The following is a 22,246-nucleotide window of genomic DNA, read 5'->3' on the forward strand; positions in this document are numbered from 1 at the left end:
ATATTACTGACAAGAGTGAATTTTGCATGCAGTTACTGAGTGTGTAAGGCAATTGCTTCTTAGGGCACATTTGATGCTTTGTTAGTCAAGTATGAGGGCACGTTCACACAATGCAGTGCGTTTTTTGATGCGTTTTTGACACAATCAATAGGCTTCAGCAATAATCACATGCTGTTACACTGCGTTTTAGCAAAACGCATCAAAAAACGTGTCGCAACGCATGGTGTGAACGCGCCCCCGAGTCTCAAAGTCCGGTTTCGGGAATCCCAGAGAATTGGTGCAGCACAGAAGTCCTAGAGATGGGAGTAAGGAGGTTTAAATTAAAGAAGAGAATAAGAAGATTACTGGAAGATTGGATGAGAGGATGGGTTAGTTAGGCAGTAGACTCAGATGATGAATGAGAGCTAGGAAGGTGCAGAAGTGTTAATTCAGAAGGCGAGGGGCAACCAATATGGAGTGTAGTGTTGGGATTGATAGACAGCACTGGCTGCTGTACTTAGGATAGACTATGTGTGAGGTTTATCACTGCTTATTAAATAATTGCAAATTATTGCGCAGCGGGTGTGGAAAAGGTGGACATGGGTTGTTTTTGGCCCGTGCCTGACTCCTTTTGAAAAAAAAAAAACAGCACATTTTCGTTTGCTGGTTTTTATACAAAACTACGCCAGGTCAGTTTTGCCCAGTGACCGTCGGATATATCAACAGACCTAAGTCTCCTGATGAATCTGCCGCAACAAGGGCGGGCATGGCTGCTATCACGCACGGGTGTATGATAAATCTCCTCCAATGAGAGTATGAGGTGAGATATTAGTAAAATACCAATTACTCTGGAGTCACAGTATTCGAAACGAAGAAGCGAGTAGACCCCTTTTCCTCACACAATTATTCTCTATTACACCCCCTCTTCCTCAATCACATGTTCCTCTCCTAATTCATCTCTAATATTTCCTTTGCCCCCCATCCTTACAGACTGAGGGAGGTGGCACACGTGGCGTTCATCCATTTTTGACCAGTTTGAATTAAGATAATTGGTTAAACCTGTCAAATACGCATGCGTTTATTGACGGACTGCTTAAAAACGGGCCAAAAAACAAATTCAAAACACAACGTGTGCCATCACCCTGATACCTATTCCCCATTTTTTGAGACTGCCCCCTCACCCCTTCTTCCTCACACAATTACATTATTATACTGCTCCCCATTACTTTGCATGTCTCAGATACTTCCTTTTCCCCATTTTTTGACTCCCAAACCTCCTACCTCCTTCCTCCTCCTCACACACTCTCCATTACTGCTACCCATTCCTCTGCTTCCCTCAAATACTTCATATATCCCCTTCTTAATAAAGATTGTTCCCATTGACCCTAAACCTCAAATCTAGCTGCTCCCCACATCCTCCCTGCCCTCAGTATCTTCCTGTCAGTTTCCGCCTCTGCCTCATCCTTCTTCCCGCCCTCGCAGTTTCCCGCCTCCAGCGCACACCTCCGCTTCCTGTATAGTAATCAGGTTAGCACCGCCCCTCTTCCGGGACACCCCGCCCCTTCCCGTGGCGTCACGGCGCTACCTGGAGCCGCTGTGGTCTAGCCTCGGCTATGGTGTCGCGGACTGTGTGTGAATAGCCGCAGTGTGTGGCGCCCGCTGGGGGTTGTAGTGCTTCTAGAAGGGCAGTCTGCCCTATGCAGTGCAGCAGGACTACAAGTCCCATCATTCTCACCTGACACAGGTAATAATGTGTGTGCCTGGTTACTGATGCAGGTGTGTGCGCTTGGACATGATGAGCCTCAGACAGCAGAGATATTGAAATTGGTGTTGAATGGAAACACATCTGAGTATCATTACATAATGGGGCGTCCTGGGGGAAATCGCTGCAAAAATCACGTAACGTGCACTGACGCTTCATTATAATCCGCCATAATAGCGAGTTACCCCTCACCAATGCCCTGCGATTATGTGATGCCAAGGGGCCACCCTGCTAGGCGTAGGATTAAAGGGGGCCACATACTGTTCCCCTATATCTTAAACTTTAATTAAGGATGTATATTCTGTCATTTAGTCGCTCATCATTCCCACCGATAAGTTCATCTAAACATTGCAGCACTTTTACTGTTTGTCGGCAACAGCGCCATATATTATACAGTGGCTGTGCTTGGTATTGCAGCTCAGCTGGAGAATAGGAGTTTTGGGACCCGTCAAGCAGATGACTGGGGGGGTGGTTGGAAGCCACGTCCTCTACCAAGTTGATATTTATGTCCTAGTCGCGTGGGTGCAACGCCTGTCCTGCTTTGCTCCAGCCATCCTTTTGAGGTCACAACCTCCAATCATTGGTCTCAGTAGTCATGTGCAGTTTGTGTAGTGGCCAGTGATTGGATGCAGTAGTGACTAGAGATAAGTGGACCCAAGAGTAGGTTCAGCATTGGGGCATGTTCTTCCCGACCCGCACCTATTACCGTAACTTGTAAATTAACACCCCTAACAACTAGCTATGACTATGATTGGACAGGGTGTCCTCCTGGATAATCATAGACATCGCTACTTGTTAGGGCATTAATTTGCCCTTTGGCAGGAACACACCCAAACCAACACTTTGGGTCTGCTCAGCTCTAGTAGTGACCTCAAATAACACTTAAAAAAATAAAAATTTTAAAACGGATTTAAAAAAAAAGCATAATGATTCTGTTACAATAAAATTAGTACAATATTTAGCGGCATGGTGGCTAAGGGTGATGCCACACATGGCGTTTTGAACCCGTTTTTTATCATTTTTTAAGCAGTCTGTCCAAAAACGCATCCGTTTTTGACCAGTTTTAATTAAGATAATTGGTAAAACCGGTCAAAAACATATGCGTTTTTTAACGGACTGCTTAAAAATGGACCAAAAACGGGTTCAAAACGCCACGTGTGCCATCACCCTTAGTGGTTAACATTACAGCCTTGCAGCGCTGGGGACCTGGGTTCAAGTTCCAGTGTCAACATCTGCGAAGAGTTTGTATGTTCTCTCCGTGTTTGCGTGGGTTTCCTCCGGGTACTCCAGATTCCTCCCACACTCCAAAACATACTGGTAGGTTGATTAGATTGTGAGCCACATTGGGGACAGGGACTGATTTGCAAGTTATGTGCAGGGTAGCGTAATCTGTGTGTGCTATATAAATAATTTTATTATTATTATTATTATTATTATAGCAAAAAAATTATACTTATTTATCATGTCTCTGAAACCTGGTGAAGATCAAAATGTTGATTTCCCCATAAATATTCTTAATGAAAACTCCAAATTTTTGTCTTTGGTACACTGCCCTAAAGAGAGAAAAGATTAAAAATTTAAAAAAATAAAGTCGTGGTTACATTTTAATAAATAAAATTAGCATGCATAATTAATGCCACAAAAAGAAAATACATAGAAACATTCAAAGATGTAAAGAAATTTTATTACATACAAAAAAATCTATAAAATCCAGATGTTTATTGCACGTTTAAAATCCCAAGGAGAAGGAAAGACCAATCTAAAAAAAAAAATCTAATAAAGTTAAGATGTTGGTTGCTAATTTTTTTTACATTTTTTTTTTTCTGCAGGGCAATATTTTTTTAAAAAAATCATGCCTAGCTGCCTGGTAAACCAGTGTGTAAGCAAAACCGGAAGGAAAGGCCAGAACGGGCAGATCATTTTGCATCACTTTCCTAAGGATTTCGCAAGAATAAAACTATGGCTTCAACAGACCGGCCAAATTTTTAAGGATATAAATGCTTTGGCCCAGCGGATATTGGATGAGAAAAAATACTGCCTCTGCTCGTGTCACTTCACCCTGGATTCCTATATTATCAACGTCCACGGGAGAACTTTGAGAGTCAATGCCGTACCTTCTATTTTCCCAATTGTTTGTGAAGGAGAAAGTATTATAGAAGAAACGTTGAAGAAAGATCGTAGAAGAAAAAGGAAGAGACAGTTTGATGTCTCCACCAACAGTTTCCATTCTTTGCTACATTCCCCAGACCCATCAATGAATGGGGGACTACCGGAGGACGATGAAGTGCTTCAGTTCACAGTCACCGACGGCCTAGAACAGTCTCTAATGCGCACTCCAATCATCGGATTGGACGGGAGGATAAAAGTCGAAGAAGGGTTACACCCGTACACGGAGGCCGATAGCTTACCGCATCTTCCAACCATCTCGATAGACGGGAGAGTAAAAGTCGAAGAAGAATTGCATCAGTACAGAGACAACAGTAGCTTACGACAGCTTTTGATACAGCCCCCGACTGTCTCCGCTAACGGAAGACTAAAAGTCGAAGAAGCGGCACAAGAGGATTTCCAATTGCCAAAAGTGAGATTTTGTAGCATCGGAATACAGACAGATTACTCCATATTAAACTCGGATCTTGTTCCGAAAAAGAAACGAGCGGTGACACCTGAAGAACTGGATAGACCAGTCACGCCCGGTGAGTATCTACGTATTTAATTATTGCGTCATTTGTGTTCAGTTATTGATGGACAGTATGAAGTGGAGAGCAATTACTTATCTGAGATATTGACTGATGTTCTAAACTTTTCAAAAGTTCACAACCTCTATCCCTATTGGTAGACAATTCCAACCCAGAAAGATGCGAAGAAGGTATCATGTGAAAGTGGTTGCACGTTTAACATATCAAGAAAGTGGAGCAGAACTTTTAATAGATAGGACATCTACCACCAGGATGAAGGATTGTAAACCAAGCACACTGACATACTGGTGTGTGACCTCTCTGTAAGGATCTGCTCTTCTTTAACCTCTTAACGACGTGGCCCCTTTTTTGTTTTTTCATTTCCATTTCCAGAGCCCTGTGACGGGCTTTTGCCTAACAAATTGCACTTAATAGTGACGGTATTTAATATTCCATGCCGTGTACTGGGAAGCAGGAAAAAATTCCATATGCGGGGGAAAAAACGCATTTGCGCTGTTTTCTTCTGGGCTTGGATTTTACGGCTTTCACTGTGCTCCCCAAATGACATGTCTCCTTTATTCTTTGGGTCGGGGCGATCACTGTGATACCAAATTTGCATAGGGTTTTTAATGTTTTCATACATTTACAAAAATTGAAATCTCCTAATAACTTTTTTAAACTTTGGTGTATGGAGCTGCGATCGACGGGATAACATCAGTGATGTTACCGGTAAGTCTTTGCTACAGTATGCAGCAAAGACTTACCGGCTATGGAGCGGGCTCAGCCCGTGAGCTCTCTCCATGCATCCGCTCCAGACGCACACCGTACTATTACGGCACGTGTCGTTAAGGGGTTAAGTCTCTTATGCTCTGGTTTTTAAGAAAAAGAATGGCTTTAAAAATTATGCAAATGAAAGCAAGGGGCTCCAGACTCCATTAACATCCATCCTCTCAGTCCTCTCTCTGGCTCATTGCATAATTTTAAAAGCCTTTGTTTTTGTTAAAACAAGGACATAAGAAGCTAAAAGAAGAGCAGATCCTGTCAGAGGGGGAACACACCAGTATGTCAGTGTGCTTGGTTTACAATCCTTCATCCTGGTGGTAGATGTCCTTTAACATGTTACAAAAAACGTGAGGTAAAGTGGTTTAATTTTCATCAAAAGCCCACCGTCATTGGTTAGACTTCTAGTGACTATGACATATATAATATATATATATATTACACAGCACAATACGAATAGTTATGTTTTTTATTTATTTATTTATTTTTTTTTGCAGATGTCCAACTCGTCAAAGTGAAAGAGGAACCCGAGGATTATGGATCGGACACGTAGTGACGGGTCTGGAGGAGTATCATGGGTTACGTCAGCCTCCACCAAGGGTGCAAGTCCCAACTAACGAGAGACAATACTCGCGCACCAATTGGGGAAAATGTTTTGTAGTTCAGATCTATTCAGACACAAATGGATGGATGTGTCGGGAGGCCATATTTTTGTAGTGAATGTGATGGCTCCCATCTTGTTCTGTATAAGGACCCAGGTTTAGGAGAAGACGTGTGGCTGCAGCAGTGGTCCGTATGTTGACTTCCCAGGTTGAACAAGGGGCAAGCATACACTCGCTCCTGGCCATGTCCGTGCGTCATATCTGATCTGCTCAGAGCTCCAATCTTCACCTTGACTTGAGGACTTACAAGGAGGACACCTCCTATGTGTAATAAGCGGATTCACCCCGGACCAGGGTCCTGTATCATTACAGATCGGACTGACTCTGTATAACAGCTGTGCCATCTTAGTGCCATGTGACAGAATAGTGCACGGTACTGGGCACGCAGCGGGCCGGACTTTCTGCTGTCTGAAATGGAATGTATTGAATCCTTCATCCTTCTTCTGTGTAATCGGATGGGGCCAGTTTATGGCATACAGACTAGCTTTTATAGAATTTCTTATAAAAAGAGTTTTTATATGTTTTTCAGCTAGTGAATGGAGTACAGTATTTATCTAGAGCTAAATACTCTTTGTATTGTGAAGGGCACAAGACAAGTGATTAATGTATCATTTTCTGTTGATAAAATATATCAAACTCCCTGGTGGTCAGGGGAAGAATAGGGATTAATAACTGATGGTCTGGGTAGTATAGGGATTATAAATTTACTCCCTGTTGCTCTGAGGTAGTATAGGGATTACAAACTGACTCCCTAGTAGTCTGTGGTAGAATAGGGATTAAGAACTAACTCCCTGGAGGTCTAGGGTAGAAAAGGGATTAGGAACTGACTCCCTGGTGGTCTGGGGTAGAATAGGGATTAAGAACTGACTCCCTGGTGGTCTGGGGTAGAATAGGGATTAAGAACTAACTCCCTGGTGGTCTGGGGTAGAATAGGGATTAAGAACTGACTCCCTGGTGGTCTGGGGTAGTAGAGGGATTAAGAACGGACTCCCTGGTGGTCTGGGGTAGTAGAGGGATTTAGAACTGACTCCCTGGTGGTCTGGGGTAGAATAGGGATTAAGAACTAACTCCCTGGTGGTCTGGGGTAGTAGAGGGATTAAGAACGGACTCCCTGGTGGTCTGGGGTAGTAGAGGGATTTAGAACCGACTCCCTGGTGGTCTGGGGTAGTAGAGGGATTTAGAACCGACTCCCTGGTGGTCTGGGGTAGTAGAGGGATTTAGAACCGACTCCCTGGTGGTCTGGGGTAGTAGAGGGATTTAGAACCGACTCCCTGGTGGTCTGGGGTAGTAGAGGGATTTAGAACCGACTCCCTGGTGGTCTGGGGTAGTAGAGGGATTAAGAACTGACTCCCTGGTAGTCTGGGGTAGTAGAGGGATTAATAGATGGAGACGTCAGGATCATGGAACGAGCCAATCAGTGACCTTAAAAGGCTGTGGTGACACAGAACAAATGACATCACTGGGGTCTGCTTAGGGTTTCCCATAATCAGCCAGACTACAGGCCCAGAGCACTAAACAATCCGATTCATCCCTTTAACTTTATCAATTGGTTGCACTGGCTTTCCCTTTGTACCAGTCTTACTCCATCTCCTCGATGTCCTCCCCCATTCACACAAGGTGTTTTTGTCATGTATGTATATGCTGTTCTCTTATGAAGAGGCTCCCGAGGTGTAAATATACTTGTGTTCGCCAAGGTATAACAACTTCTGCATCTTGTCATGTGTGGTGGTCCATCTATGGAAGTGTATGGATAGGGCCATGTTCACACTGAGATAATGGGCATCATTTATCATGGATTCTGAATAAAAGCTCCCGAAGTTCAGGTTTCACCCCACCAGCTTTGTGTAGGGCACTTTGAGTTTTACAGAAATACCATTTACATACAAATTACATTTGTATCTTCATACACCCATTCTCGTAATGTTGTACCTTATTTCTATGGAAGATGCTAAGATAGGGGGTCCCCTACTTAAGAACACCCGACCCCTAGTTACAAACGGACCTCTGGATATTGGTAATTTACTGTACTTTATCCTTAGGCTACAATAATCATCTATAACAGTTATCACAGGTGTCTGCAATGAAGCTTTAGTGTTACTCCTGGTTCTTATGACAACCCAACATTTTTCAAATACAATTGCAAATTTTGGCTGTGGTTACAATTATAAAATATACAGTTCCGACTTGCATACAAATTCAACTTAAAGGGGTTTTCCCATTTTGGCAAATTAATGTTGTTGTTGGTATTATAAAAAGTTATACAAATTTCCAATATACATTCCTCATGGTTTTCTAGATCTCTGCTTGCTGTCCTGCTATAGGAAGTTTCTAAATTTACTTCCAGGGAACAGAAATATGACAATGTTTACACAGGTGCACAGCTCGTTAGTACCACAGAGAGCAATCAGAGCCGTGTGTTATAACGAGCCGTGCACCTATGTGACATCACATGACAAGGGATATAACGAGCCGTGCACCTGTGTGACATCACATGACCAGGGATATAACGAGCCGTGCACCTGTGTGACATCACATGTCCAGGGATAAATAACGAGCCGTGCACCTGTGTGACATCACATGACCAGGGATAAATAACGAGCCGTGCACCTGTGTGACATCACATGTCCAGGGATAAATAACGAGCCGTGCACCTGTGTGACATCACATGACCAGGGATAAATAACGAGCCGTGCACCTGTGTGACATCACATGACCAGGGATATAACAGCTCGTGCACCTGTGTAACCAGGGTCAGATTTCTGTCCACTGGAAGTAAACTTATAAGCTTTTATAGAAGGACAGCAAGCAGAGATCTAGAAAATCGTGAGGAATTGATGCAGAAAGTATATTGGAAAATTGTATAACTTTTTATAAGACAAACAATATCATTAACAGCCCCTTTAAGTACAAACTCGTCATACATTACAATGTGCTGATAGCACATTGTAATGTGTGGGTTAACCCGAAGTAGCTTCAGGTCTTCGCAAGACCTGAGGCTACCATGGTGACGGGGAGCGACAATCCTCCGAAAGATGGTGGCGCCCGTGCCACGCCAATCAGCAGGAAAACGCCCACGATCGGTACCGGCACCGATCGCAGGTGTTACCGGTGAGCCTTTGCTGCAATATGCTCTCCATGCACCGGGACCCGGCATGTGACGTAATACTACATTACATGTCGGTAAGGGGTTAAAATTCCCCACTCGGCTTATACTCGGGGTATATTTTAAAAAAATAAATAATAAACTGACTATTCACCATTCCGAGAGTTCGGGCATTTCCTCTTCTATCTTCATGTGTGCGGCAAGTCCGGGACAGCTCTGTGGGCAGCAACTCTTCTTTCTGCGAGCCGGCTGCAGGTCCGCGACATCTTCATGCACACGGCCTGGCCCACGCACAGCTGCGATGTCAGCCGCTGGTGACAACATAGTTGTGTGCCGGCAGGGCCATGCGCACAGAGATTTGTGCAGCGGACCTGCTGCACACATGAAGATCGAAGATGAGCTGCCCGGGCTGTCAGAATCGTAAGTAGTCAGTTTATTTTTTGGCTGGAAGGCTATACAGGCGGTCCCCTACTTAAGAACACTCGACTTACATACGACCCCTAGTTACAAACGGACCTCTGGATGTTGGTAATTTACTGTACTTTAGTCCTAGGCTACAATGATCAGCTGTAACAGTTATCACAGGTGTCTGATATATTGTTACTCCTGGTTCTTATGACAATCCAACATTTTTAAAATCCAATTGTCACAGAGACCAAAACAATTTTTGACTGGGGTTACAATAATAAAGTATATGGTTCTGACTTACATACAAACTCAACTTAAGAACAAACCTACAGAACCTATCTTGTATGTAACCCGGGGACTGCCTGTATACTACAGGGGGCTGGCTGGCTGTATACTGGGAGGCTGTGATTAATGCATTTCCCACCGTCGGCTTATACCCGAGTCAATAGGTTTTCCCAGTTTTTCTGGTAAAATTAGGGGTCTCGGCTTATACTCGAGTAGAAGCGGTATTAAACAAAATGTGCACTGAAAATGCCATAAAAACATACATTTTTACATAAAACTCACATCAAAGTGTAGGTTTACACACAAATAGGGATTTAAAAATAACAAAAAGTGAGCAGATTTGTATATAAGCATCAAGAATTTACACTCCTAAAAATTCTAAAACACAAAGCATGTGGTTGCTATCCACAAATGTGTTTAACAATATACAAGATAGGGTCTGTAGGTTTGTTCTCAAGTTGAATTTGTATGTAAGTCAGAACTGTATATTTTATCATTGTAATCCCAGCCAGAACTTTTTTGGTCTCGGTGACAATTGGATTTTAAAAATATTGGATTGTCATAAGAACCAGGAGTAACACTAAAGCTTCATTACAGACACCTGTGATAACTGTTACAGCTGATTATTGTAGCCTAGGACTAAAGTACAGTAATTACCAACATCCAGAGGTCTGTTTGTAACTAGGGGTCGCACGTAAGTCGGGTGTTCTTAAGTAGGGGACCGCCTGTATACAAAAATAACTTTTTAATACAATCACCTTCATGCAAAAACGACATGAAAATACTAAATTCTCCCCATTACACTACAGGAACCCAAATTAAAAACTACCCATAAACCCAAGCTAATGCGATAACAAAGGTCACTTGTAGATGGGTGTAATACGTGCCCCATTGTATTAGAAGCGCAATAACAGAACCTCCCGCGGCTCATAAGAATTTGAGTGAGAACATCATAACATGTAAATAATGGAGGATGAAATAAAAACTTTATTCAGGAACGTGTGTGTTTTTCGTGTAACGTAACTTTTTGAACAAGTTCTGAGTTGCAAAGGTAACATGTAGCCACATTAAGCGAAGAGGATCGATTGTTTTTTCTCTCAATTTAAGACAGAACCAGGAGAGGGTTAATACATTGAATATTAGTTTACATTATCCCTTATCAAAATTTGATAAAGCCAATAGTTACTTTATAAAAAAAAAAAACCCTGAGAGTTTGGTGCCAGGGATCCTAAGTCGTGGCTCACAGAATCCAGGATGGATCTCATTGTTGCCCATAACAGCTAACCACAACTTAAATGTTGTGCTCTACTAAAGGAAAGCTGCAATGTGATTGGTTGATTAAGATTTTACAACCCCTTTGGCCATCCTGTGTATGGCAGGGTAACAGAGGGAATATATACAATTGTACAAGTTGTGTGTATGTTCTCCTAGGATGTCATCCTGAAGTGTTGGTGGGAGAAGTGACACTGACTGATCAGAAATAATCAGTACTGATTTCACACACAGATCCTGCTCCCCGTACCCCCATATCTTACACACACACACACTGCTCCCCGTACCCCCATATCTTACACACACACACCGCTCCCCGTACCCCCCTATCACATATACACCGCTCCCCCTATCACATATACACCGCTCCCCCTATCACATATACACCGCTCCCCGTACCCCCTGTCACATATACACCGCTCCCCGTACCCCCCTGTCACATATACACTGCTCCCCGTACCCCCATATCTTACACACACACACCGCTCCCCGTACCCCCCCGTCACATATACACCGCTCCCCGTACACCCCCCCGTCACATATACACCGCTCCCCCTATCACATATACACCGCTCCCCCTATCACATATACACCGCTCCCCCTATCACATATACACCGCTCCCCCTATCACATATACACCGCTCCCCCTATCACATATACACCGCTCCCCCTATCACATATACACCGCTCCCCCTATCACATATACACCGCTCCCCCTATCACATATACACCGCTCCCCCTATCACATATACACCGCTCCCCCTATCACATATACACCGCTCCCCCTATCACATATACACCGCTCCCCCTATCACATATACACCGCTCCCCCTATCACATATACACCGCTCCCCCTATCACATATACACCGCTCCCCCTATCACATATACACCGCTCCCCCTATCACATATACACCGCTCCCCCTATCACATATACACCGCTCCCCCTATCACATATACACCGCTCCCCCTATCACATATACACCGCTCCCCCTATCACATATACACCGCTCCCCCTATCACATATACACCGCTCCCCCTATCACATATACACCGCTCCCCCTATCACATATACACCGCTCCCCCTATCACATATACACCGCTCCCCCTATCACATATACACCGCTCCCCCTATCACATATACACCGCTCCCCCTATCACATATACACCGCTCCCCCTATCACATATACACCGCTCCCCCTATCACATATACACCGCTCCCCCTATCACATATACACCGCTCCCCCTATCACATATACACCGCTCCCCCTATCACATATACACCGCTCCCCCTATCACATATACACCGCTCCCCCTATCACATATACACCGCTCCCCCTATCACATATACACCGCTCCCCCTATCACATATACACCGCTCCCCCTATCACATATACACCGCTCCCCCTATCACATATACACCGCTCCCCCTATCACATATACACCGCTCCCCCTATCACATATACACCGCTCCCCCTATCACATATACACCGCTCCCCCTATCACATATACACCGCTCCCCCTATCACATATACACCGCTCCCCCTACCCCCCTATCACATATACACCGCTCCCCGTACCCCCCTATCACATATACACCGCTCCCCGTACCCCCCTATCACATATACACCGCTCCCCGTACCCCCCTATCACATATACACCGCTCCCCGTACCCCCCTATCACATATACACCGCTCCCCGTACCCCCCTATCACATATACACCGCTCCCCGTACCCCCCTATCACATATACACCGCTCCCCGTACCCCCCTATCACATATACACCGCTCCCCGTACCCCCCTATCACATATACACCGCTCCCCGTACCCCCCTATCACATATACACCGCTCCCCGTACCCCCCTATCACATATACACCGCTCCCCGTACCCCCCTATCACATATACACCGCTCCCCGTACCCCCCTATCACATATACACCGCTCCCCGTACCCCCCTATCACATATACACCGCTCCCCGTACCCCCCTATCACATATACACCGCTCCCCGTACCCCCCTATCACATATACACCGCTCCCCGTACCCCCCTATCACATATACACCGCTCCCCGTACCCCCCTATCACATATACACCGCTCCCCGTACCCCCCTATCACATATACACCGCTCCCCGTACCCCCCTATCACATATACACCGCTCCCCGTACCCCCCTATCACATATACACCGCTCCCCGTACCCCCCTATCACATATACACCGCTCCCCGTACCCCCCTATCACATATACACCGCTCCCCTTATCTGCTCCTCTCTCTCCTCCCGCTCAGGGTCCGCTGCTCTCTATCTGCAGGCGTCTCAATAGTAAGCCCCGCCCCTTCCTCTCCGGTCATGTGACCGTCTTTAACCCTTTCCCCTGTGCAGCCTATGTTATGGTGCCATGAAGTCTCTGTATGAAGGCTGCTGGGGGTTGTAGTGCTGTCAGGGGAGCAGTCTGTCCTATGCAGCGTGGAAGGACTACAGTCCCAAGCAGCAAATAGATCAGGTAATGTCTGCCCAGCATTGTGTGCTGCTCATGTCATGGATACATGTATGTGTGATATGTATGATTCATGTGTGACATATATATATGTGATCTTATGCATACAATGAGCTTGCAGCTATGGTTGTTATTCACTGCCAGAAAGCAGAGATGGTGGACAGAGTGAGCCCTGGGGACAGGTAAAATATGGGGCGTATTCCCCAATAATATGAGGTGCGACTCTACCCCTATCCCAGAGCATGTTTGTAGCCTCCATGTAAATCGCCTGGGGCTGACCCACTGCCAGGTTGCGGAGGACGTATAACGCAGGGAGATTGCAGAGTAGTAATTCCAAAATTTTGAAAAATTGCCTACATACTTTGAAAAATTTTGCAGAATTTTCCTACAAATATATTGCAGCATCCAAATACATTGCATTTGCAAACTTTTAGTCAATATGCCCCATTTTATGCCCCCGATGTTGTCTGCTCGTGGACTAGGTTTCCGCTCACCTTTGCCATGTAGTCGGATTGGCCGGAGTAGCCTCGTCACTCCTCGTCTACCTGTACGCTCCTGTACGTGTACATGCGCACTCACTTCTCTGTCCAAGGCTCCAGGATAAGAGTTATATTCCCCAACCGTCTATTAGAGATCCAACAGTGAGTCTAACGTAGGCTCCAAACGCTTCTCGTCTTCCCGAAATGCCTACATTGCATCATCGGGAACAAGATTCGGGGCTATTTTAACACCAATGGAGAGAAATAAGATAACGTTGAAGACTTATGTCCTCTCTTACTCGTTTGCAACTCAAAGATATCGGTCAAAATAGGAAGCAGGAATCCAAAATAAGGGACCTGGCTCAAAGATACTGGCCTCAGTAGGGGGCAGGCATCGATAGTATTAGTCACAATGGGGGGCAGCCCCCAGTATCTAAGCTATTATTATTATGCTACAGTACAACTGTGATATTCATATAATGTAGGTGAATTTGGTTTACATTAATAGTGTTTTACCTGGACCTGGACTCTGTGCTTGACAATTTTGGGGCACTCCCCCAGATACTGAATGGATCGGTAGACCATATGCTCCATCTGACCTGAGAAAGTGTCCCCTATGACAATTGGTAGGACCTTGCTAATTTGGAATGTTCACCAATTCTGTAGATGGGTGTTAAAAATAAAAACTGAGGCAGGGGTGAAATGGGCTCTGGATAGTGGATTTGTCAAATTGTACAAAACTTGTGGGATGAAATCTATACACTACTTACCCAAATCACCTCATGTTCACTGCCATGGGGTCGTGAAGCTCTCCAATCCTTCAAAAGAAATCTACAATCACGGTGCCTGGATCTATGGGTAAGTGTCCACTGTTTATCCTTGCTTGATTTTGATGGTAGATTTCCTTGAACCTTGATGAGATACTCTGTCAGTACCTTATGGTTATGTCACAAGCCATCAATATAACATGAGCCTTAAAGGGAACCTGTCAGTTAAACTAACCCAAATTAACTAAACATAACTTTGAAAACTGCTATCAGTACAACTATCCCTATATTATTATTCCCCATGCCTGGAAGGTTCCACAGTCTGTTTGTACATTTGACTCGCCATCTATGCAAATTCATGTTCTTCTAGGGTAGCTACGCTTCCAGCTTCCTGGTTAACAAGGGGCATGTTTTTTCTTTAACCCTTGAACTCAATGCTGCTACATCTTTTACCCCTCCCTCGGGAATGAGAGAGACGCTGACTGTTTGACTTGCCAAAGACAATTCTTGAGGTAGCGGTGAATAAGGGGGTTGAGTGAGATGCTAGCTGTATGTGACTGGCTGAAGGGAAATCAACTTCCTTATTCACCCCTCCCTCAGGAATTCTCTTCAGCGAGGGAAATGAGCTGGCGGCTGAACTGGAAGGCCATGAATATGCTGGACACAACTCAGAGGAAAGATGATAATTCAACTTGCACGGGGTCCCTTACATAGATGGTGAGTAAGCCTTACAAATGAACTATGGAACATTACAGGCATGGGAAATAACGATATAGGGTTGTAATAAAGCAGTTGTAATGGCATGGGATGCGGGAAGGGTCTCAGAGGCTAAAGTCTGTGGACTCCCTGGACCACCGCGGGGGATAACCATACTAACCGCAACCCGGGAGCGGAGTCTAAGTGGACTCCTGGTCTTCGCCAGAGCCTGCCGCAAAGCGGGATGGTCTTGCTGCGGCGGGGAGCCACCAGATCGCTCCACGGGTGCGACTAGGCCCGCGGTGGCAGCCAAGGTAGAGACACAGGGTAGGCTGGACCATGGGAAGGCAGGACCACGGCAGGAAGGCTCAGAAGGCTTTCTCTTCAGCAGAATGACCTGAAGATCTGGCAGGGGATGCTGGGAGTCGCCAGGCTATATAGCCGAGCCGGGATTGCCACCACCAACTAGGAGGACGCTCGCCCTTTAAATTCCTGGAGAGTCAGACGTGCGCGCCCTAGCATTGAGAGTGCGCAGCCTCAGCAAGAAGCAGGAGTGCGGCCTACGGAGGAACCCGGCGTGGGACCAGGACGGGACCGTTGCGGAATCCAGAGCCAGGAGAGGCGAGTATGGACCTGGGGAGCGGGGACAGCGGCGGCAGGCACGGGTGTGCACCCGTGACAATGTGCACTTTGAATTTATTTTCTAGCCCCTATGGTTGCTGAGATATCAATCCCAGTATCTGACCATTATAATCTTCTCCATTGTCAAGAGGGGAGATGCTGGACCAGTGGAGGTGGGAGTGGGGGTCATTTACTAAGGGCCCGAATCGCGTTTTTTCGGCGGGTTATCCGAATATTTCCGATTTGCGCTGATTTCCCCTGAATTGCTCCGGGATTTTGGCGCAAGTGATCGGATTGTGGCACATCGGCGCCGGCATGCACGCGACGGAAATCAGAGGCGTGGCCGCAAGAAAACTGACGGATTCGGTAAAACCGCCACATTTTTTAAAAAAATGACACACACTTACCTGCACACAGGGTAGGACGGTGAACTTCAGTGCACTCCGACGAACTTCAGCGCAGCAGTGACACCTAGTGAACATCGGGGGAACTACCTTAGTGAATCGCCAGAAGATCCGAATCCTCCGCAGAGAACGTGCCGCTGGATCGCGAATGGACCGGGAAGTAAATCTTCCCCAGTGTGTCTTATACTAATCTTCACTGACACTGCGAGTTTGTATGTTCTCTCCGTGTTCGCGTGTGTTTTCTCCAGGTCCTCCGATTTCCTCCCACACTCCAAAAAATACTGGTAGGTTTATTAGATTGTGAGCCCCACGGCGACAGGGACTGATTTGGCAAGCTCTGTGTAGCGCTGCGTAATTCTTAGGTGCCATATAAATAAAGAATTATGTATTATTATTATTATTATTAGAGAATTATAATGGTCGGATACTGGGATTGATATCTCAGAAACCGTGGCAATTTTCTGTGTCTCTCTATAAAGCTGTGTAAGGCTTGGTACTTTTGCTGATAAGGCTCTAATGTTTATTGGTACTTTTTTGGCATTTTCTTTTTATGCAATTCAAGCTGTAGATGTTTGCAATTTGTTCCATTACAGCTTCACAACATTTGTTGAACAAGTTAAGATCATAATAACTGCTGCACTTTTAAAAAAATTTTTACTGATCATGTTTTATACATTTTTTACATTTATTTATACATTTTTAAAAACAACATCCCTGATTTAATAAGTTACAATATAGTCTGTCATTTATAGCTTCAATATTTGTGGTGCTATAATAAAGAAACATTATATATTATTACCATATATATAAATGTATATACAGTACAGGCAAACTACAAGATAGGTTCTGTAGGTTAAATTTGTATGTAAGTCGGAACTGTATATTTTATAAATGTATCCTCAGCCAATTTTTTTTTGGTCTCTTTGACAGTTGGGTTTTAAAAATGTTGGATTTTCATAAGAACCAGAACTAACAATAAATCTTCATTACAGACACTTGTGTTAACTGTTATCAGGGCCGGATTAAACGAGGGGCTCCTGGGCCTCTAGCCCCGGGGTCCCCAACACTTTCACTTTTTAAGGGGCCCCCACCAGTTTCCGACAGTCAGCGACTCAGCTCAACTGTCTCTGTCTGCGATGCAGCTACATACTACAGGGGGCTGGCAGGCTATATAAATCAGGTGGCTGGCAGGCTATATACTTCCAAAAACATTGTTGGAAGGGCCCCCACCCGTTTGCGCCCTGGGGCCCCAACCACCCTTAATCCGGCCCTGACTGTTATAGCTGTTTATTGTATCCTAAAGTACAGTAAATTTCCAATATCCAGAGGTCCGTTTGTAGCTAGGGGTTGTCTGTAAGTCGGGTATGAATTATTTTTTTTTATATTTTATTTTATACAGGTCATTTTTTCTGTAATATGCCTAGCTGTTTAGTGAACCAATGTATTAGCAAAACTGGAAAAAGAGGCCAGAATGGACAGATCATTTTACACCCCTTTCCTAAGGATCTCTCAAGAATAAAAATATGGCTGCAGCAGACAGGTCAGACCTTTACAAATCTCGATGCATTGGCCCAGAAGATATTTGATGAAAACAAGCGGAACAAGTATCGCCTGTGCTCATGTCACTTCGCTATCGATGCTTATGTCATCAACATTCACGGGAGAACTTTAAGAGTAGACGCGGTACCTTCTATTTTCCCAATTGTCAGCGAAGGAGAATGCATTATCCAAGAAAATTTGAGGAAAGATCGGAAAAGAAAAAGGAAGAGGCCCTTTAACATATCCACCAACACCTTCCAACAACCTGTGATACAACCTCCTGACCCCTCATTAAATATTATAGTAAAAGATGAAGATGAGTTTCATCCCGATTCACCCATCGACAGTCCCCAGCAGCCTCTGAGACAGTCTCCGACCACCTTATTGTATGACAGAATAAAAGTCCAGGAAGAAACTCTTGAAGATTTTCAATTTAATAAAATTGGATTTTGCAGCATCGGGACACAGACAGATCATACAATATCCAACTCAATCCTACTCTTCAAAGAAAACGAGGCAGTGGGATCCATTGGTCAGGATGGACTGTTCACGCCTGGTAAGAATCTGAAAATTTGTCCAAAAAAAAACATGGCGCAAATTTTCTTTGCCCTAAGCCACACCTTTTGTTCTGACCCTACCTCCAACCCATACAGTATAATTTCTCTCTAGTGCCCTCCATCTCCCCCTCACATTGTGTCCACCACCTCCGTGTGACATTGTATCCCCGCCAGCAGCTCCCCCACATTTTGTACCCCCTCTTTCTGTGCCCACAAGCGGCTCCCCGGGTAACCACCTATAATATAATCCACTAAGTGATAAGTTACTAATGCATGAGAAGAAAATCGCACAGAAAATTACAGCTTCTCATTTTACTTCAGTGTACATAGCCTTTAAGGATACCAAAAACAGAGAAGGAAATAGTTACAGACAAAAAGCTTACTTTTAAATAGCTGCACACAAACTCATAGCTCCCAACCGTCCCGGTTTTATTGGGACAGTCCAGTTTTTCTTACCTCTCCCCCGCGTCACGGGCAGCTGTCAGATTGTCACGGATTTTCCCTCCAGGTTCCGCATAGTAAATACTTTCAAAGCCAGAACTCATAGTACTGAATGGCTTCTACAGGCATTGGGCAGGGAATCCTTTTGAGAGAAGTGTCGGGTTAGCGGAGAGCAGGGACCACATCACCATCTGTCCATATATGGTCCCCAGGGCTTCCCCAGACACAAGCTATTTATTTAATTAAATACATTTTGCCCAGTCTGGAATTTGAACCCCAAACCCTCTGCATTAGAGATAGGAGCCTCTACTAACTGAGCTATGAGCCCAGTGATTATCTAGCTGAGGATTTTTGGTAACTAAGAGCTGGTAACTGATACTGTTACACTGTGACACAGACTTAATGCCCTGATATATAGAGAGGTATCTTCTCAGAGGTTATTATTGTAATTATTGAGACATTTATTATTATTATTATTATAAATTTTATTGTTTTTATTATTATGGAGATGATAATTAATAATAGTAAAAATAATAATAACTATCTCCATAATAATAATAATTGTCTCAATAATTACAATAATAATCTCTGAGAAGATCCCTCTCTATATATCAGGGCATTAAGTCTGTGTCACAGTGTAACAGTATCAGTTACCAGCTCTTAGTTTCCAAAAATCCTCAGCTTGATAATCACTGGGCTCATAGCTCAGTGGGTAGAGGTGCTGTGACATTATCACATGGACTCTGCAGGTTCTAGTTTCATATCCCAATCAGGTTAAAAAAAAAAATTATTATTGAGACGATGATTTTTATTTTTATAATATGGTTAAAACTTGGCGTGTGGCCAGGGAGTGATTGGGGGTGTGGCTTAAGGGGATCACGAGAACCATTTTAAATGCTTTGTATATCATTTATTAAAGAGTGGAGGACTGGTCCCCAAAACCCCCCACTAACATAATAGAGACGTTATTTCCTTGGCTTTATCCTGACATACTCTGACAAGGTAAGAACCAAATCTCCACAAGGATGGCCAAATGTTACATCCTCTGACAAGGTGAGTGTCACGGGTGCCCCTACGACCCGTATCCTGGGTCGAAGGTGCACCTGTGTGCCTCTTGGTGCCCCCAGAGCATGCCTGCAAGAAAACTCACCTCTCCTGGCTCCAGGGATGGTCTCCTTGGACCATCCCTGGATTTAAAGGGCCAGCATTCCCAGTCCTTTCCTGTGTCCCCTGCCAGATTTTTGTGCTTCTATGCCTAACAACTTCCATAAAACCTTTTTTTTTTAGAAGTTTGTTCTGAACTTCATAAAAACTTAACTATTATCTGTAAAGACAATATTATGTTTTTTCCTCACAGGCTTTACCTATAAAAAACCTAAAATCATCTCTAAAACTCAGAAGCCTCCAGACCTTTGTCATGCAGAAGGTGAGTGCCTCGTATATGTCTTGAAGGTTTTGTGACCTCACAGGTTTTGTCTCTTTGTGCCAAGTTAATCTGGTGTTCTCCAATGTTAAAAATTAGGGCTTTTGCCTTCTCGATTTTTGAAATGTCTTCCATTCCAGTTCATTCATGGGTTTTTCTCCATTGGGGTTAATGAAGGTTAAGCGAATCTGTGCTTTTGCCCCACCCTAGTTGCCATTCCATGATTGACATGATACAACAGTAAGGTATGTTTCTCTGTTTCAGATGTGCAGTCAGTCAAGGTGAAAGAAGAACCTGAGGAGTATTCAGACAGTGATATGTCCACTAGATATTGGAGAGTGGAAAGTTCTGTATCTGGTAATCAGGATCTTACGTTACAATAAGGAGTTGACCAGACGCTTTATAATTCAGAAGACTCTACCTGACAAGACTCTAGGGTGGTAGACCTAAGCTTCTAAAACTTTTAGATAAGGCACATGGTGACCATTTGTGGAATAGGTAAGGTAACACCAATCCTGAACTAATGGAGGAGCATAAATTCTCAAGGAGAGATGTTCTTCGATAAGTACACGTGTAACATGTTCAACTATAGCTCACACCTATTAAGACGATGGAATCCATGTAGATGAGAGGCCATGTTTATGTGAGAAGCATCCGAAAAATTTAATTGATGGCTCCAAGCAGGACCTGCTTGTCCATCCGTTGGTTGTACCTTGTCCCACTAGTGATCACGGAACGTTCTGGCTGTCCGCAGGTGAAAAACCTATCGCCTGTAGCCATCATTTTTGGCTTTTTGGCACTTGTAAAAATCGAGAGCTCACGTTGAATAAAATCTTCTGACTGGGGGCAAAGTTTAATGTGTCATCTTTCGGACTCACACAGGAGAGAGGCTGTTCACATATGTTCTGTACCAGAGAATTTCACTTACATCTTCGTGTTAGGAAACAAAAGAACCCTTCAAGATAAAATAATTTGTCACCCCCACCATGCAGGGACACACTTATCCATTATGGACTGTGTCTCTGTTGTGAGGCTTTTATTATGTCAATGGTTGGAAGCTACAGTACCAGACACAACCTAAGGGCGTGCTTGTCATTTTTTTTATTTTCTCATACCCTGTTCAACCTCTTAACCTGGGGATTCTGCCTTTTCGGTCAGAAGTGGTCTTGTTTGGGCATGAAAAATCTTTGTTCTACGTTGTATTCTTAGGCCAGCAGAGAGTTACAACTTCTGAACTTATATGGTGACCATTTGCTAGCACTCAATGAGGCTCATTTACCAAGGGCCCGAATTGCTCATTTTCGTCGGGTTTCCCAGAAATTTCCAGTTTGTACACGCGATCAGATTGTGTCGCATCGGCGCCAGGTTTGCATGCAACGAAAATCAGAAAAACCGCGGTATTTAAAAAAAAGGTGTCACTTGACACGCACTTACCTGCACCCAGCGTAGCTTGGTGAACTCCGGCGGACCTCGGCACAGCAGCGACACCTAGTGGACATTGGGCGCACAACCTTAGTGAATCGCCGGAAGACCCGAATCCTCGTCGGAGAGCACGCCTCTGGATCACGACAGGACCCAGTAAGTAAATGAGCCCCAATGACTACTTCTTAGACAATGTTTAGAATGGTTGATCAGCTTTGGAAGAATTTAGTTTATTTTCTCTATAGACAGCCCCACTGATGTCCATGGGTTAGGTTAGGTATTGAATCTTGGCTCTGTTAAGGTAGATGTCACTTGCAGTGCCACACACAACCACTGGACAAGTAAGGCACTGTTTTTGGAAGAAAGCTGCCATGTTTTTCTAATACTGGACAACTCCTTCAAGAGCTGCAAAGTTCCACTTTGAGATTTTGCAGACCAGTACCTTGTGATAAATATGAAAAAGAATTGCCAAAAT

General features: G+C 44.4%; 2 protein-coding genes across 3 annotated transcripts; both read left to right on the forward strand.

Annotated features, from left to right (window-relative positions):
• The first annotated feature begins 1,469 nt into the window (after positions 1-1,469).
• On the forward strand, positions 1,470-7,561 carry LOC140127984 (uncharacterized). The gene is made up of 3 exons (XM_072149278.1): positions 1,470-1,723; positions 3,571-4,434; positions 5,694-7,561. Exons 2-3 carry the CDS (start codon positions 3,594-3,596, stop codon positions 5,747-5,749), a joined length of 897 nt encoding a protein of 298 aa, XP_072005379.1. The 5' UTR covers positions 1,470-1,723; positions 3,571-3,593; the 3' UTR covers positions 5,750-7,561.
• A 5,696-nt stretch (positions 7,562-13,257) lies between these two features.
• On the forward strand, positions 13,258-21,194 carry LOC140127985 (uncharacterized). 2 transcript variants are annotated; one of them, XM_072149280.1, is made up of 5 exons: positions 13,258-13,428; positions 15,269-15,385; positions 17,789-18,484; positions 20,284-20,352; positions 20,614-21,194. In XM_072149280.1, the coding sequence occupies exons 3-5, from the start codon at positions 17,806-17,808 to the stop codon at positions 20,730-20,732; spliced, it is 867 nt and encodes a 288-aa protein (XP_072005381.1). In that variant the 5' UTR covers positions 13,258-13,428; positions 15,269-15,385; positions 17,789-17,805; the 3' UTR covers positions 20,733-21,194. The 2 variants fall into 2 exon arrangements, with proteins under 2 accessions (XP_072005381.1, XP_072005380.1); XM_072149279.1 differs by lacking the exon at positions 15,269-15,385 and having other exon boundaries at positions 13,260-13,428.
• The last annotated feature ends 1,052 nt before the right edge of the window (positions 21,195-22,246 follow it).

The sequence above is a fragment of the Engystomops pustulosus genome, chromosome 4 (genome assembly GCF_040894005.1).
Source record: "Engystomops pustulosus chromosome 4, aEngPut4.maternal, whole genome shotgun sequence".
NCBI lineage: Eukaryota > Metazoa > Chordata > Amphibia > Anura > Leptodactylidae > Engystomops > Engystomops pustulosus.

Excerpts from the sequence above, each read along its gene's own strand:
- LOC140127984 (XM_072149278.1), top strand. The coding sequence starts at position 3,594 with ATGCCTAGCTGCCTGGTAAACCAGTGTGTAAGCAAAACCGGAAGGAAA. Across the intron at positions 4,435-5,693 it reads GGATAGACCAGTCACGCCCG|ATGTCCAACTCGTCAAAGTG; the intron begins GTGAGTATCTAC and ends TTTTTTTTGCAG.
- LOC140127985 (XM_072149280.1), top strand. The coding sequence starts at position 17,806 with ATGCCTAGCTGTTTAGTGAACCAATGTATTAGCAAAACTGGAAAAAGA. Across the intron at positions 18,485-20,283 it reads GGATGGACTGTTCACGCCTG|GCTTTACCTATAAAAAACCT; the intron begins GTAAGAATCTGA and ends TTTTCCTCACAG. Across the intron at positions 20,353-20,613 it reads AGACCTTTGTCATGCAGAAG|ATGTGCAGTCAGTCAAGGTG; the intron begins GTGAGTGCCTCG and ends TCTCTGTTTCAG.